We start from the raw sequence: 15,435 nt of genomic DNA on the forward strand, positions 1-15,435 counted from the left end.
TCTGCCCCCTCTCTGGCCTCTCAAACCTAGGCATCAGGCCCAGTACCCTGCCGCGTCCCGGGGAGGAATCCCACGATTCTCCCACCGTCCAATTGGGTCTTGGCCTTCCCAACACTGTGCTTGCCCTGCACATCTGAGTGAGCTTGACATCCTGTGCTTTTGTCACGGGGAGTCTGTGACTCCTGGGGAGATGAGTGACCAGCCAACCTTCCTGAACCAAAACACTGTTCAATGCAACCAGGAGGAATACAGCGTAGCAGGGGTGAAAAAGAGGGTAAGTGGTTTTGCAGTGAGATGTTCTGAGGTGGGCTGGGCAACGTAGCAGATTGGAGCTCTTTCTGTGTGTTGGTCAGTGCCCTGCACAAGGTAGGATGGAAGAACAGGAAGCTGGATGCTCTCTGGGGGTGTTTCTTCACAGCACCCGAAACGCGAAATAAGCTCTGCACTTTGTGCTACACAAATTGCGTAGCTTATTTTGAGTCTATTTTGAAATAGCTTATTTCATCATTTGGCGCTATCTACATAAACCGCTATTTTGAGCCTTACATAAGAACATAAGAACATAAGAACAGCCGTACTGGGTCAGACCAATGGTCCATCTAGCCCAGTAGCTTGTCTGCCGACAGTGGCCAGCACCAGGTGCCCCAGAGAGGGGGGACCAAAGACAATGATCAAGCGATTTGTCTCCTGCCATCTCTCTCCAGCCTCTGACAAACAGAGGCCAGGGACACCATTTTATCCCCTGGCTAATAGCCTTTTATAGACCTAACCTCCATAAAATCATCTAGCTTCTCTTTAAACCCTACTATAGTCCTAGCCTCCACAGCCTCCTCTGGCAAGGAGTTCCACAGGTTGACTTCCCTTACTCCTTGTAGAACTAGACTTACAGAGATGGGGAAACGGCTATCCACTATATTTCAAAATAGCAGTTGTGTTCAAAAGATGCAGGGTAGCTGTTTCGAGATATTTCGGGTATCCTGAAATAACTTTGCTGTGTAGGCAGCTGTGTCAATATTATGCCAAAACTTTTAATTGTAATACCGCTATTGTAAATGCTAAATTTTCATGACATGCATTAGAGCTGTTGGAATCTCTATTAAAAGGAGCAGTGGGATCTTTACTGCTTAATGGCTTTGTCTTCAGAAAGGGTTTCAGAACTATAAAATCATAAAATCAGAATATTCATGTTGGAAGAGACTTCCAGAGTTCATCCTGGCCAATGCCAACAAAATCGTCCCAGCCAGGGCTCTGTCGAGCTGGGACCTAAAAACCTGTAAGGATGAAGATTCTACCGCTTCCCTAGGTAACACATGCAAGGGTTTCATGGCCTCAATGGGTTTCTGCTATTAACACTTTGTTCGGTGGACAGTTTTATCGTATTGTCTCATGGTAACTGGTCAGAAGTTGTTTCTAGCACTTGCATGCTGGGCCATGAATTCAATCTCTCTGTAAGATAGAGCAAGAACTTCCAAATTGTCCTGGAAGACCCTTCGTTAAGGGAAAATGAATAGAGCCTGGTTCTGTTTGAATTTGCATGTTTACATCTGTAGTAAGGTGGTTAAGAGATTGTTACTGAATTAAGAACCAGGCCCTAAGGCCTGCAAAAAGACAGTGGCATAAATTGAACACTGAAGGGTAATGAATAAAAACATCAAACATGCTACTAAATAGCTTGAATGTGGGACAAGGAACTTCAGTGACTGTTTACCCCACGTCACGACACAACGTACCACACTCAGAACTGGAGGGCCAGGAAGACTGTCTGTGGAAAGGTCACAACTGCAAACACAGTTCAAAAGCAAGTGGGTGGTGAAGGGAAATTTTCCCTGGGAGCAGATAATCTCATGACTGAAACATCTAGCACTGGCCAGGGGAGACTGGTCTAGATGGAGTGCAGGTCTGGTCCAGTCTGACAATGCCTATTGTGCTCTGAGGGATGCAAATCCAAGCTAATGTCTTGGTATAGCTTCCTTGAATTCGATCTCCTGGGGGACTCTAGACTTCCACTGGGAGGAGAAAGATGTTTTGTTAAATATCATCCACTCTTCTGTTCTGTTTCCTTTCAGGTAGGAACATTAAAAACTCCTCACACCGGCCCGGTATAATATGTCAACTGCCAATGAGACTAAATTCCAATCTTCCGTGCTCCTTCTCACCGGGATACCTGGCCATGAAGACATCCATCTCTGGATCTCCATCCCCTTCTGCTTAATCTATGTAATTTCAGTAGTAGGCAATTCAGTCATTCTCTTCATTGTAAAAACAGACCCAAGCCTCCATGAGCCCATGTACATTTTCCTTTCCATGTTGGCTGTCACAGACTTTGTCTTATTAATAGCCACCTTACCGACAATATTGGGCATATTCTTGTTTAACTTTAGGGAGATCAGCCTCAATGCCTGCTTTGCCCAGCTGTTCTTTATCCACTCTCTTGCAAAAATTGAATCCTCCGTGCTCCTCTTGATGGCCTTTGACCGTTTCATTGCAATCTGTAACCCACTGAGATATACCTCCATCTTAACACCAGTGAGAATAACTAAGTTGGGGCTGGTCTTTGTGCTAAGAGGGGTGGCTGTAGCATTACCATTCCCGCTTCTCCTGAAACGGTACCGATATTGTCGAGCCAATGTCCTCTCCCACTCTTACTGCCTGCACCAGGATGTCATGAAGTTGGCTTGTTCAGATATAGGAGTCAACTACATATATGGCATGTTCACCACACTCTTCACGTTTGGACTGGACTCACTGTTCATCTTTCTCTCCTATGTGATGATTCTGAAAACTGTGCTGAGCATCGCATCCCACACAGAGAGCCTCAGGGCCCTGAACACCTGCGTCTCCCATCTCTGCGCTGTCCTGGTCTTCTACTTACCAAATGTCGGCCTGGCTGTAACACACAGATTTGGGAGCAGCTCTTCTCACTTGCTTCAGATTCTCCTGGGCTACGTCTACCTATTGGCCCCGCCTCTAATGAATCCAATTGTCTACAGCGTGAAAAGCAAACACCTTCGTGCGAGGATCATCAGGGCCTTTGTCAAGTGAAAGTCTGGAAACATGGACAATGAAAACCAGGAATGATATCCCTGTACAGCTCTTCTATCCTGGGTCCTTTTAACCTGAGACCTCTCCCTTTACCCCGTCTCTTCTACCAAGTCTGCAGCTTTTCTAATCCCCTTCGCTTGAGACTATGCTCCTCTCCAGGCTGGAAGTGAGACCTGGGACATGGTAAGAGCTTCTGAGAAAGCCAGAGTCATTGTGAGGTCCCACTGGGGCTGTGCACTTGTTGGGGGCAAGACATGGTGATGGGCCGAGTCACAGATATCCTTTTGTGACTGTCACTTGATGTGCTGAATATATACCATTCATCCCACCACCCTGGCTTTTGGGGCACCTCAGCACCCTATCCTGCTAAACCAGGACCTTTGACCCTCTCCAGCATAGACACGGAGAGGTTACTTTGGAAAAAGCCAAAAACAAAAACAAAAAAACATGGGAGCTAAGCTTAATACAGGAAGAAACTTGTTACAGGCAAAACCTTACTCTAACGGTCATTTAATTGTCTTTTCTCACAGGCTGGAAAGTCTCCTAGCCTGCACTTGATCCTTCCTCCTGTTGAGTCTCAGATGTTTCCAACCATCATCTTGTGCTGTAAGCCAGGGCGTCCTCCTATCTAGCAATAGCTTCTGTCGCTTGGTTTTCCCACCTTCTGATATATTTTGTCCAAAGTGGGAATCCTCTTTGTTCAGAATAAACTTTTTCTCTCCCTTCCATAGAAAAGTACAAGGACTGAGATGGGTCCCAGAGTCAGATGATCGAAAATTGTCCTTGTGGGGATTCTCAGCCCCCTCCTCAAGTCAGGGCTGTAGGAAAATCAAACACATTTACAGATCATTCTCCTTACCCAGGAGCCATCGGGTTTCTGAAATATCCTTAATGGCCCTTTCTTAGCAAGCCATTATTAGTAAACCAGCTTTATGAATATTTCCATCAAGATATGGACTGCCCCATCACAACCCTTCTTGTTTACTCCACGCAGAGAGCTCACATCTCAACTTTTCAGCAGACAACAGCATCTCCGTGCACCAAGCAAGTTCCTGCTTGCACCACACCTGAGCGACTAGATCTGATTGGTGCTTGCAGGGAGGAGTCTACCCCATCCCAGCTGTGCTCCAGAGGAATTCTGACACCGTAGGGCCAGACTGCACACAGCTTGTGTGAAAACGGATATGACCGGGGCATGCTGCAGTGCAGAGCAAAGTGGAAGGAAGGGAGGAACGTAGGCTGCAAGGCAAGGGTAGAAAAACTTCACTCTGGGGTTGCTCCCCAGACCTACAATTTTTATCGTGAGTTGAATGCAGTTCTAGGTGGTGACAGCATCTCTCCCCCCTACCCTCCAGAGTCTGGTAGATACTTGAGCAGATCTGGAATAGGCGGAGAGTGGACCTAGCCATGAGGTGGGAGTCACACCAGAAGAAGTGGAGGCCGAGGAAGATGTGAAACCCAGTGGTGTGTCCAGTCAGGAGCTATTCTCCACTCCAGAGGTGTCTAGGCGATCTGCTTGACTGCTGGCTGACATGCCAGACGAAGGAGAGCAGACCCTTGGTAAGTGGTTCTGCTTTGAGACACTCTGAGGTGGGTTAAGGGCTGAGCAATGTAGCAGATTGGAGCTGTTTCTGTGCATTAGGAATTTCCCTGCAGCTAGGTAGGATGGAAGAATAGGAGGTCGATGTTCTCTGGGGGTGCATCTACACAGCACCCAAAACTCGAAGTAAGCTATGTAATTTGTGCTACACAAATCACGTAGCTTATTTCGAGTCTATTTCGAAATAGCTCATTTCATCATTTGGCGCTACCAAACTAATAACTAAAGCACTATTTCGAGCCATCCCTTACTCCTGGTAGAACGCAGTTTACAGAGATAGTGAAATAGCATGTCCACTATATTCCGAAATAGCAGACGCGTTCAAAAGATGCGGGATATCTCAGGTATCCTTGACAGAGCCTCTTTTTTCCCCTTGCCACATTAAAGGACACTTTCCTGCACCATTCCATAATTACTGGGGTGTGGAACTAAGATACAGGCAGGGGAGAAGCATGGCGCCTGGGATGAAAGACAAACACATGTACCAGAGGCACCCTTGCTTCCCAGCTGACCTTTAGAAGTGAGCTATTAAGTGAAACACTGGGAAAGTTTAGTGTGGACCCTGATATCTCCCATGTGACTTTTTACTGTTACCTTTTTGCAATAAACCAGGTCCCACCTCTGGGTTCACTCACAAATCTGGGGGAACAAAAAACAGGACTATGTAGCACTTCAAAGACTAACAAGATGTTTTATTAGGTGGTAGATGAAGCAAAATGCAGGACAATGTAGCACTTTAAAGACTTTTTATTAGGTGATGAGCTTTCCTGGGCCAGATCCACTTTCTCAGAAATCTGGGGGAGTTCCGGATATTGTGTGCTTGCTTGGGTGAGTGATGAAGTGATAGGGATGTTCCCAGGAGTGTGTTTTCAGGCAGTGTATCAATGCCGTTTGTGCAGATATTCAAAGCGCTTGTGTAATTCCACAGAAATGACCTTAAGATGCCATCCTTCCGCACCAGCAACCTGTCTCTGCTGGATAAGAAAATGACCAAGTTGCATCAAGGAAGTCCTCTTCCAGTGTGGTGCTCCTGAACTGAGGGGTGGAAACGACTAAATGGAAGGAGTGCAGGGGAAGGGAAAAGCGGGGTATATAAGAAATGATGCGTTCCATAGCGGGTTTGCCCAGCTGTTCTTCATTCACTCTCTTGCACAAATTGAATCCTCCGTGTGCCTGTTGACCGCCTTTGATTATTTCATTGTGATCTGTAGCCCGCTGAGCTATGCCTCCATCTTAACACCAGTGACAGTATCAGAGATGGGGCTGGTCTCTGTGCTAAGAGGAGTGGTTGTAGCATTCCCATTCCCCCTTTTCCTGAAACCGTACCCATACCCTCAAGCCATTGTCCTCTCCCATTCCAACTGCCTGCACCAGGATGTCCTGAAGCACCAAACATGATGCAGCTCCTCCTTATGGTCCGGACTGAGCTGATGTGTGCCTCCTCCCCCGTGTCCTTCAGCAGCTAAATTCTTTCCCATGGAGTCCCCAAACTCCCCTGGACATTCCTATCAACTTTCTGACACTTTGCACTTTCCTCCACACCTCATCCCCAACACCTCTGCTTTTCAAATGAAGTTGGACCATGCTCTCCTATGACAACAAGAACCCCAATACTCCCCCCCTCCATGAGTGTGAGTGTGTTTGTGAGAGGTTGTGATTTATTTGGAAATAACAGCAAGTGTTGTTGATTGGAAAGCATGCTTTATTTATTGGCATATCGTTAGCCACCATGACGTCAGTACTGGGCATATTCTTGTTTACTGCTAGAGAAATCACTCTTGATACCTGTTTTTCCCAGCTGTTCTTCATCCACTTTCTTGTGAAAATTGTGTCATCCGTGCTGTTGTTGATGGCCTTTGACCGCTTCATTGCTATCTGTAATCCACTGAGATACAGATCCATCTTAACCCTGCCGAGAATAGCCAAGATGTTGCTGGTGTTTGTGCTATGAGGGCTTGCTGTAATATTCCCACTTCCCTTTCTCCTGAAACGGTTCCCATACAGTCGAACCGGTGTCCTCTCCCACTCCTACTGCATACACCAGGATGTCATGAAGATGTTCAAATATCAGAGTCAACAACTATGGCTTGTTTACTAACCTCATAACATTGGGGCTGAACTCGCTGCTCATCTTCATCTCTTATGTGATGATCCTCAAGACAGTGTTGAGCATCCCACACAGAGAGCTTCCGAGCCCTGAATTCCTGAGTTTCCCACTTCTACGCCATCCTGCTCTTCTATATACCGGACATCGGCCTGGCTGTGATCCACAGATTCAGGAATAGCTCATCTCACTTGCTCCAGAGTCTCCTGGGCTATGTCTACCTTCTGGTCCTGTCCCTGATAAATCCAATCATGTACAGCGTGAAAAGCAAACACCTTTGTGTGAGTATAGTCAGGGCCTTTGTCAAATGAAGGGTCCGTTCATCACCCATCTCAAAGGCTGGTGATACAAGAGGTGAAAATCACAAATGATGGCCATGCTATCTGTCCTCTCCTGGGTCCCTTTCACCTGAAACTCTTCCATCTGCCCCATCTCATTCCTACTACTCCCCTTTAACTGAGACTCTGACCCCTCTCCTGACTAGAAGTCAGAGTCAGGCCACTGTAAGTGCTTCCCCGGGAGTCCAGAGGGCACTGTGAAGAGCCAGACTCTCCATATTTGACCCCCTAGGACATACAACCCAGGGAGGGTGTAGAATCCGCTGTTCTCCACAGCAGGCTGAGCCTCTGGGGCTTGACTGACCTTGACTTTCTGGGTGAGGTGCAAAATATATTGGGGTGGGGGGAGGGCATGAGAAGGTTCCTGTATGCATTTTATCCACAACAATGAATACCTAGCAAAGCTGATTCCTCCAGACAGCTCTGGTCCTCAGATGGGGCTGAATGTTTATCTATAGATGGCCAATAGCCCATCATAAGACGGGATTTTCCAGTCCCTCTTCTACGTCCGTCTCTCTCTCTCTCTCTCTCTCTCCTCCTTCTTCTGCCTCCCCTTCTCTCTCTCAGCACTCCTCCGCCGCCTGCCTCTCTCTCCATCTCTCTCTTTATTTTCTCCTCCCCCTGCTGCTTCTCATCCAGGGGACCATGGAGCCCAAATGCCTGTTTGGGCTCTGTGCTCCCCATGCAGGGGCAAGAAGCGCAAGCAGCCATTTGGGCACCACACTCCTCGTACTGCAGAGGGAGCGCGGAGCCCAAGCGGCCGCTTGCTCCTCTTGCCCCTGCACGGTGGCCTGGTTGAGCAGCACAGAAGTCAGCCAAGCACAGCAGACTTCTGCGCTGCTCAGCCCGGCCGCCACGGGGGAGCTAGTGGTGCAAGCGGCCATTTGAGTGCCACGAACCCCATGCAGCACCCCTGTGCTCCATGGGGAGTGCAGAGCCCAAATGGCCACTTTCACCACTTTCACCACTTGCTCCCCCTCGGCGGCCTGGCTGAGTAGCGCAGAAGTCAGCCCAGCATCATGGCAAGAGGTGAAGGACGTGACTAAGCCAACAGCACCGCCCAAAGGCAACAGCCATCATTTCAGCATTATAGTGTCACAGACATTGGGATACTATGTACAGGCAGTCCCCGGCTTACATAGAAGATAGGGACTGTAGGTTTGTTCTTAAGTTGAATTTGGATGTAAGTCAGAACTGGTACATATTGTAGGGGAAACTCTAGCCAAACATTTCTCCAGAGCTCAGTTTTATTCTCCCACACCTCACTTCCCTCTGTCCTTTATTCTCAAGCTGAAGTGTCTGCTGAGAAAAGCCGCTTCTCGCTGCGGAGGACGCGGGTGGCAGGACCGTGGCGCGTCTCGGCGGTCTGCTGGTGGTGGGCGCAGCTAGTGCGGGGTTGCCTCACCCCATTTGTAAGTAGGCTTCCTAGTTCGAACTACCGTTACTCCTCATTCCACGAACTACCTAGTTCGTGCCCCGTGTAGCCGCACGGCATGGGGTTTGAACAAGCGGGGGTTTAAAAATGGCGGCGCCCCGCTTATGCAAATGAAGCCCGGGAAATTCAAATCCCGGGCTTCATTTGTAAGTGCGGTATGCCTACATTACCCTCCTAGTTCGAACTAAGAGGGTAGTGTAGACATACCAGAGAGAGTTCTCTGCAGCTACAGAGAGGGACAAGCATGTCTCTCTCTCTTTCCAAGACACCATTCTTCATTTTCTGTAAGTAGGCTAAAGTTTAGGTAGTTTCGTTAGGCTTTATTGTTTTAAGGGTTGGGTATGGGATCTGATGTCTGGCACTGCTTAAAAGATGTTTTGGTTTTTCTTTTTAACTAAGTTCTAGGCCCATGGAGTTTCTCCATTAGTATATTTTGTTACCTTCCCATCTAGTCATTCTGCTTGCAACAGGAACATTGTTGTAATAATAAAAGTTCTTTCTTTTCTTTTTACTAACCTGGCATTGGTTAATGGTGTGCCCTGATTTTATTTTAGGGGTGAGATTTCCCAAATGATCTTTCCCCTGCTTTCTTTAGCAACATTTGGGTGGTGGCAGCGGAAGTTTTATTCCCAACATCTAGGTTTTTAAGATTTTGGGGGAAGTTTTATACCAAAGCCTGGTAGATAAGGCTTTGGGGTACACTTGCTGGCCCCCACTTCTGCATTTATCATGCCAAAGTGGGGAAGGAGCCATGACATATGAGTTCAAAGCAGGAGCTGGGGAAAGTGATGGACTAAGCCAGGAATAAAGGCACAGATTTTTCAGCAATATCCACACATAAAGAAAGACTGAACCCTGAAACAAAGGACATGTGCATGAACAAAGAATGTTTAGTTAGACACAATCCGGTCCTTTTCTTTGTTTTTGTTTGGTTTGGTAAAACTCCTCTCTGCTACCCCACTCCCTCCCAAACACACAGAAACACAAACACCTCTGCACACTGTGACTAAATCTGAATCCCCGGAAAGGAATTCTCTGTGCTTTGATCTCTTCTTTTAGTTGCTCTTTAACATCTAGCAACTAAGCCTGACTTATCAAGTATGTCCTCTTTATTTTGTTAATAAAATCATCTTTTTTAAAAAATATGATCCGATTCCTGTGTCCTAGAAAGCAGGAGGTTGTGTGTCCATATGACTCAGACTGAAGGTCTGTTATTGAGAAATTGCAGGTTCTTTATCAGCTCTCTCCTGAGGGGCGATTAAAAAGCTCGGGGTAACCCCACAGGAAGAAATGCCCTAGTGTGTCTTTCTCCATTCCAAAAGTTTTTTTTTTTTCATTTGGGTAGTTATAGCATCCCACCCAAGTTCAGGGAGTCTGTGACCTTGGGGAGTTTTTAAGCAGAACCAGCAAAGGATTTAAGTGGTACCCCGCCTCTGCATATATCAGTGTATGTACTTGGCTGGTAGGGGGAAGTATACTCTTAGGCTGTGTCTAGACTGAACCCCTTTTGCGGAAAAGGGATGCAGATTAGACACAGCGCAATTGCAAAGGAAGCGGGGATTTAAATCTCCCAAGCTTCATTTGCATGAACATGGCTGCTGCTTTTCTCTAGACTTGGATCTTTTGGAAAATAAAGCCTTTTCCGAAAGATCCCTTATTCCTCTTAAATTCAGGAATAAGGGATCTTTCAGAAAAGGCTTTATTTTCCGAAAGATCCCCATCTAAACTGGCGCTTTTTGCCGGCAAAGCCCTGAGCTGGAAAAAAGCAGCAGCCATGTTCATGCAAATGAAGCGGGGAAGATTTAAATCCGCGCTTCATTTGCAATTGTGATGTGTCTAATCTGCATCCCTTTTCCACAAAAGGGGTGCAGTCTAGACACAGCCTTACAGTCACAAGGCGGGGCGGGGGAAGGTTATCCAATATGTTTGAGCTCTCATTAGCACAGGCTGCAGAATTTCACCCAGTTACCCCTGTATTGTGCCCATTGACTGGTGTCTGTCTAAGGCAAAACCTGTTGTTCATCTAAAATGTATTTTCCAGAATGGCATCCAGGCTTGGTTTGGAGACAGCAGGAAATTCCACCACTTCCCCTAGGAGTCTGTTCTCCTCTGTTAAAAATGTGCACCTCATTTCCACATTTCCTTTGTCCAGTGTCAATGTCCAGCTATTGCTTCTTCCTGTAACTTTCCCTGCTATCGGTTGAACCTCTCTAGTGTGGCACCTTCGGGACCTGACCAATTCTGAACCAGAGAATTTTCTGGACCGCGGAAGGTCAATATCATCTAGTAGCATTTCCAACACTTTCAGTGCTTACTGGTCTGTTCGAGGACATTTATGGTGCTAGCAGGGAACTGGCGAGGGTCCTGGACCAGCTGTGGAGGCCCAGAGATAGTGGGTGGCTGGGCCTAGCTACGAGTGGGTCACTGAGGTCTGTGCCTAACTTTGGGGATCCTAAGATCCTGGGTCCCCTTTTTCATTCACCATGGAGAAGAGAAGGGACCTCCCATACTGGAACAATCCAAGTAAAATGGCCATGTGCAGAGCCTGCACCCTAGGTTTGAAATGCAGGAAAGGGGCTGCTGGGCAGAAATCGGGTCCTACATTGCTATTTTATTGTATTTTAACAAGAACACAGCTGTGACTTCACCATCATGTGACAAATCAGACCCATACGTACAGAGCTGACAAGTCGAGAATCCAGGAATGGAGCCTGCAGAAGAGTGGCCCCAAGGGAAGGTACAAACATGCTGCATAAAGGCAGTTGTCTCCCTATCTGAACACACACTGCCTGCTGCCCGTGCAACCTCTCCAGTGACTCCTTGTTCTTTCAAGTCAAGACCTCTGGTGCCGGCGGCTCCCTTCTAGCAGGAACTGGGTACGTTGGCAGGTTTCACTGTCTGTAACATGCCAAGCGCAGGGCGAAGGCTGCATGCTGTTTGCACTGGCAGCTGTTCTGTGCAGCGGCAGAGGACTCAGCTGGGCTGTTGGGGTGACTCTGTGATGGACTGGAAGGCAGGCAGCCCTAGGTAGCTTGGGAACCCTCCCCTCCACCTGCCAATGCTCCATGCTGTGTAGCTACTGAAGCTTCACAAAAGTCTGACATTGAGAGTGGCCTCGTAGTGTTAAAACCCCGATGTCCATGATTTCTAAAGGCACCCTGTGCTCAGGACCCAAACATGCCAGAAGCTGAGTGAGAAGAGACCCCACATGATATCAGCAACTGTATGTTCACTGGCTTGACTGTGAGGGCAGCAATTCAGAGCTGTGTTGCTCTGCTGTAACAGGTCTGAAAGACACGGATGTTGCCAGACCAGAAAGTGCTGGATTAGAGAGGTACAACTTGGGTGTACACTTCTGACCCTGGCAGACAGAGAGCCTTCAGACTTTCCCAACAGTGGCTATGGCTGTCAGTCTGTGGAGCTTCTCAGCATTGTGAGATTTGTGACCTGCCTGTGTCTCAGAAATTGGTTCTGACTGCAGGTAGCTGCTGTGTTGTCTCTTAAGTGCCTTGTAGGGGATGAGGGGTTATTGAGAGATGACTTTCCTTGAGTCATTGCTTCTGATGCCACTCATTTTCTAACAGCCTGCTATGAAATTAAGAAGGGCCAGACCGGTGTAACCCACTATGGCCACAACATCAACATCCCAATCGTTAACTCAGTAGAGCTCTACAGCAAACACCCCGAAACTGTGGTGTAACAGAGAAATTCACAAAGACGGCTTGCCTCCAGGTCTGTCACATGGCATTTCCCATGTGCTAGGCAATGTATGAACAGTAGATGTAGGCAGCCTGGGTACGTCTACACTAGCTCGTTAGTTTGAGCTAAGTAAGGTAATGAAGGCAAGCGGAGTAGGAAATGAAGCCCAGGATTTAAATATCCCGGGCTTCATTTGTACGTTCCTGGGCGCTGCCATTTTTAAATCCCCCTTAGTCCACGAGGAGTAATGGTAGTTTGAATTAGGATCTTTAATTCGAACTACCTACTCTGTGCCGCATGTAGCCGCAGGCATGAAGTTCGGACTAATGAGCTAGTGCAGACATACCCCCCAAGAGAAAGAGGCCAAGGGAGTGTGCTCACGTGAGAAATGAAGTTCCAGTCCAAGAATATGCAGGCATTTGACTTTGAAACCCACTTCCTGCAACACCTCATCATGCCTGAGAAACAGCTTCTGGGGTTATGATGTACTAGAAAGTGAAAACTCGGGGAATTAATATTTCATGTAGGAACACCAATGTCTGTTACCACTGCATATACAGGCAATGGCCTGTCAGAACAGAACCTAAGGAACACCAGTCAGCTATGAACCCAGGGACAGAGGAGCTCCTAGATTTGTGTCTGCTGACAAGCAGTTGAATGAGCATTGAGATGGTGTGACGTTCTCAGGTTCTGACGAAATCCAGATGACAGATGTTATATTCTAGTCCGGCTTTATCCTGGGGAATCATCTCTGAAAGAAGATCAGAGGTCTGTGCAAAAATACAACTGTGTCAATGTTATACTAAAACTTTTAATTGTAATGCCGCTATTGTAAATGTTAAACTTTCATGACACGCACTAGAGCTGTTGGAATCTCTTTTAGAAGGCGCAGTGGTATCTTTACTGCTTAATGCTTTTGGCTTCAGAAAGGGTTTCAGAAATATAAAATCTTAGAATCAGACTATTCATGTTGGAAGAGACTTCCAGAGTTCATCCTGGCCGACCCCAACATAATCGTCCCAGCCAGGGCTCTGTCAAGCAGGGTCCTAAAAACCTGTAAGGATGAAGATGCTACTGCTTCCCTAGGTAACACATGCCAGTGTTTTGTGGCCTCAATGGTTTTCTGCTATTAACTCTTTTCTCGGTGGACAGTTTTATCTTATTGTCTCATAGTAACTGGTCAGAAGTTGTTTCTAGCACTTGCATGGAGGGCTGTGAATTCAATCTTTCTGTAACTTAGAGTAAGACATTCCAAATTTTCCTGGAAGAACAACAAGTCTGGTCTGTGGTACAGCAAAGGGTGCAGTTGAAGTGGAGTAGAAGGGGAGTGTAATAGTGATTCTATGTCATTTTTTCCTCATCAGTTCCTACATGAGCATAGCTGAAGGAACTTACACACACAGTCAACCTGTGGAACCCTTTGCCAGAGGATGTGATGAAGGACATTAACAGGGTTCAAAGAAGAGATAGATAGATTCATGAAGATTAGGTCTATCAATGGGTATTAGCAAGGAAGGGTAGGTATAGGGTTCTTAGCCTGTTTCTCTGGAGGTGGGTGATGGGGCGGGATCACATGAGGATTGCCTGTTGTGTTCCCTCCCTCTGGGGCATCTGGTATTGGCCACTGTTCTCAGACAGGATATTGGGCTAGATGGATCGTTGGTCTGGTGTAGTATGGCCCTTCTTCTGTTCTTAAGTTTATAGGTGGGTATGAGTGCAAACCTCATAATTACATATCCATGAATTTGCAACACCAACCCCTTCCACCACCCAGCTGAAGTAATTGCCCATGTGAGCAGATAGGTATAGACTTTAATCTGGGGAGAAAATGTAGCACTTTTGAGGGTGAAGAGAAGCCTGTAGCATGAGCAACATCTGTGGCTACAACATTGGCCCCTCAAATCACTTCAGCTTCTTTTGGAGGGATTCTTGGGCGTCAGAGTGTGTCATTGTGTGCATTCGGTAAGGGAAAATGAATAGAGCCTGGTTCTCTTTGAATTTGCATGTTTACATCTGGAGTGAGGCCGTTAAGTCAATGTTCCTGAATTAAGAACCAGGCCCTAAGAGTATCCTATGGCCTGCAAAAAGACTGGCATAAATTGAACATGGAAGGGCAATGAATAAAAACATCAAACATGCTAATAAATAGCTTTAATGCAGGACAAGGAACTCCAGTGACTGTTTTCCCCACGTCTTCTATGTAGACACGTCACGACACAACGTACCACACTCAGAACTGGAGGTCCAGAAAGACTGTCTGTAGAAAGGCCACAACTGGAAACACAGTTCAGAAGCAAGTGGGTGGCAAAGGGAAATTTTCCATGGGAGCAGATTATCTCATGACTGAAACATCTAGCACTGGCCAGGGGAGACTGGGCTTGATGCACTGCAGGTCTGGTCAAGTCTGACAATGCCTATTGTGCTCTGAGGGATGCAAATCCAAGCTAATGTCTTCACCTCCAAAAAGATATTTTGGCCTTAGAAAGGGTTCAGAAAAGGACAACTAAAATGATTGGGGGTTTGGAACGGGTCCCATATGAGGAGAGGTTAAAATGACTGGGACTTTTCAGTTTAGAGAAGAGGAGACTGAGGGGGGATATGATAGAGGTCTATAAAATCATGAGTGGTGTGGAGAGGGCGGATAAAGAAAAGTTATTTATTAGTTCCCATAATAGAAGAACTAGAGGTCACCAAATGAAATTAATGGGTAGCAGGTTTAAAACTAATAAAAGAAATTTCTTCTTTACATAGCGTGTAGTCAACCTGTGGAACTCCTTGCCAGAGGAGGCTGTGAAGGCTAGGACTATAACAGAGTTTAAAGAGAAGCTAGATAATTTCATGGAGGTTAGGTCCATAAAAGGCTATTAGCCAGGGGATAAAATGGTGTCCTTGGCCTTTGTTTGTCAGAGGCTGGAGAGAGATGGCAGAAGACACACTGCTTGATTGTGTCTTCGGTCCACCCTCTCTGGGGCACCTGGTGCTGGCCACCGTCGGCAGACATGATACTGGGCTAGAAGGACCATTGGTAGGACCCAGTACGGCCGTTCTTATGTTCTTATGTTCTTATGTTGGTATAGCTTCCTTGAACTCGATCTCCTGTGGGACTCTAGACTTTCACTAGGAGGAGAAAGATTTTTTGTTATATATCATCCACTCTTCTGTTCTGTTTCCTTTCAGGTAGGAAAATTAAAAACTCCTCAGACCTGCCCAGTATAAT

General features: G+C 46.8%; 1 protein-coding gene across 1 annotated transcript; it reads left to right on the forward strand.

Annotated features, from left to right (window-relative positions):
- The first annotated feature begins 2,106 nt into the window (after positions 1–2,106).
- On the forward strand, positions 2,107–3,042 carry LOC106731314 (olfactory receptor 51G2-like). Its single transcript, XM_014568552.2, has one exon. The coding sequence runs from the start codon at positions 2,107–2,109 to the stop codon at positions 3,040–3,042; it is 936 nt and encodes a 311-aa protein (XP_014424038.2).
- The last annotated feature ends 12,393 nt before the right edge of the window (positions 3,043–15,435 follow it).

This window comes from Pelodiscus sinensis, chromosome 1, assembly GCF_049634645.1.
Source record: "Pelodiscus sinensis isolate JC-2024 chromosome 1, ASM4963464v1, whole genome shotgun sequence".
NCBI lineage: Eukaryota > Metazoa > Chordata > Testudines > Trionychidae > Pelodiscus > Pelodiscus sinensis.

Coding starts and splice junctions, on each gene's coding strand:
- LOC106731314 (XM_014568552.2), top strand. CDS start 2,107: ATGTCAACTGCCAATGAGACTAAATTCCAATCTTCCGTGCTCCTTCTC.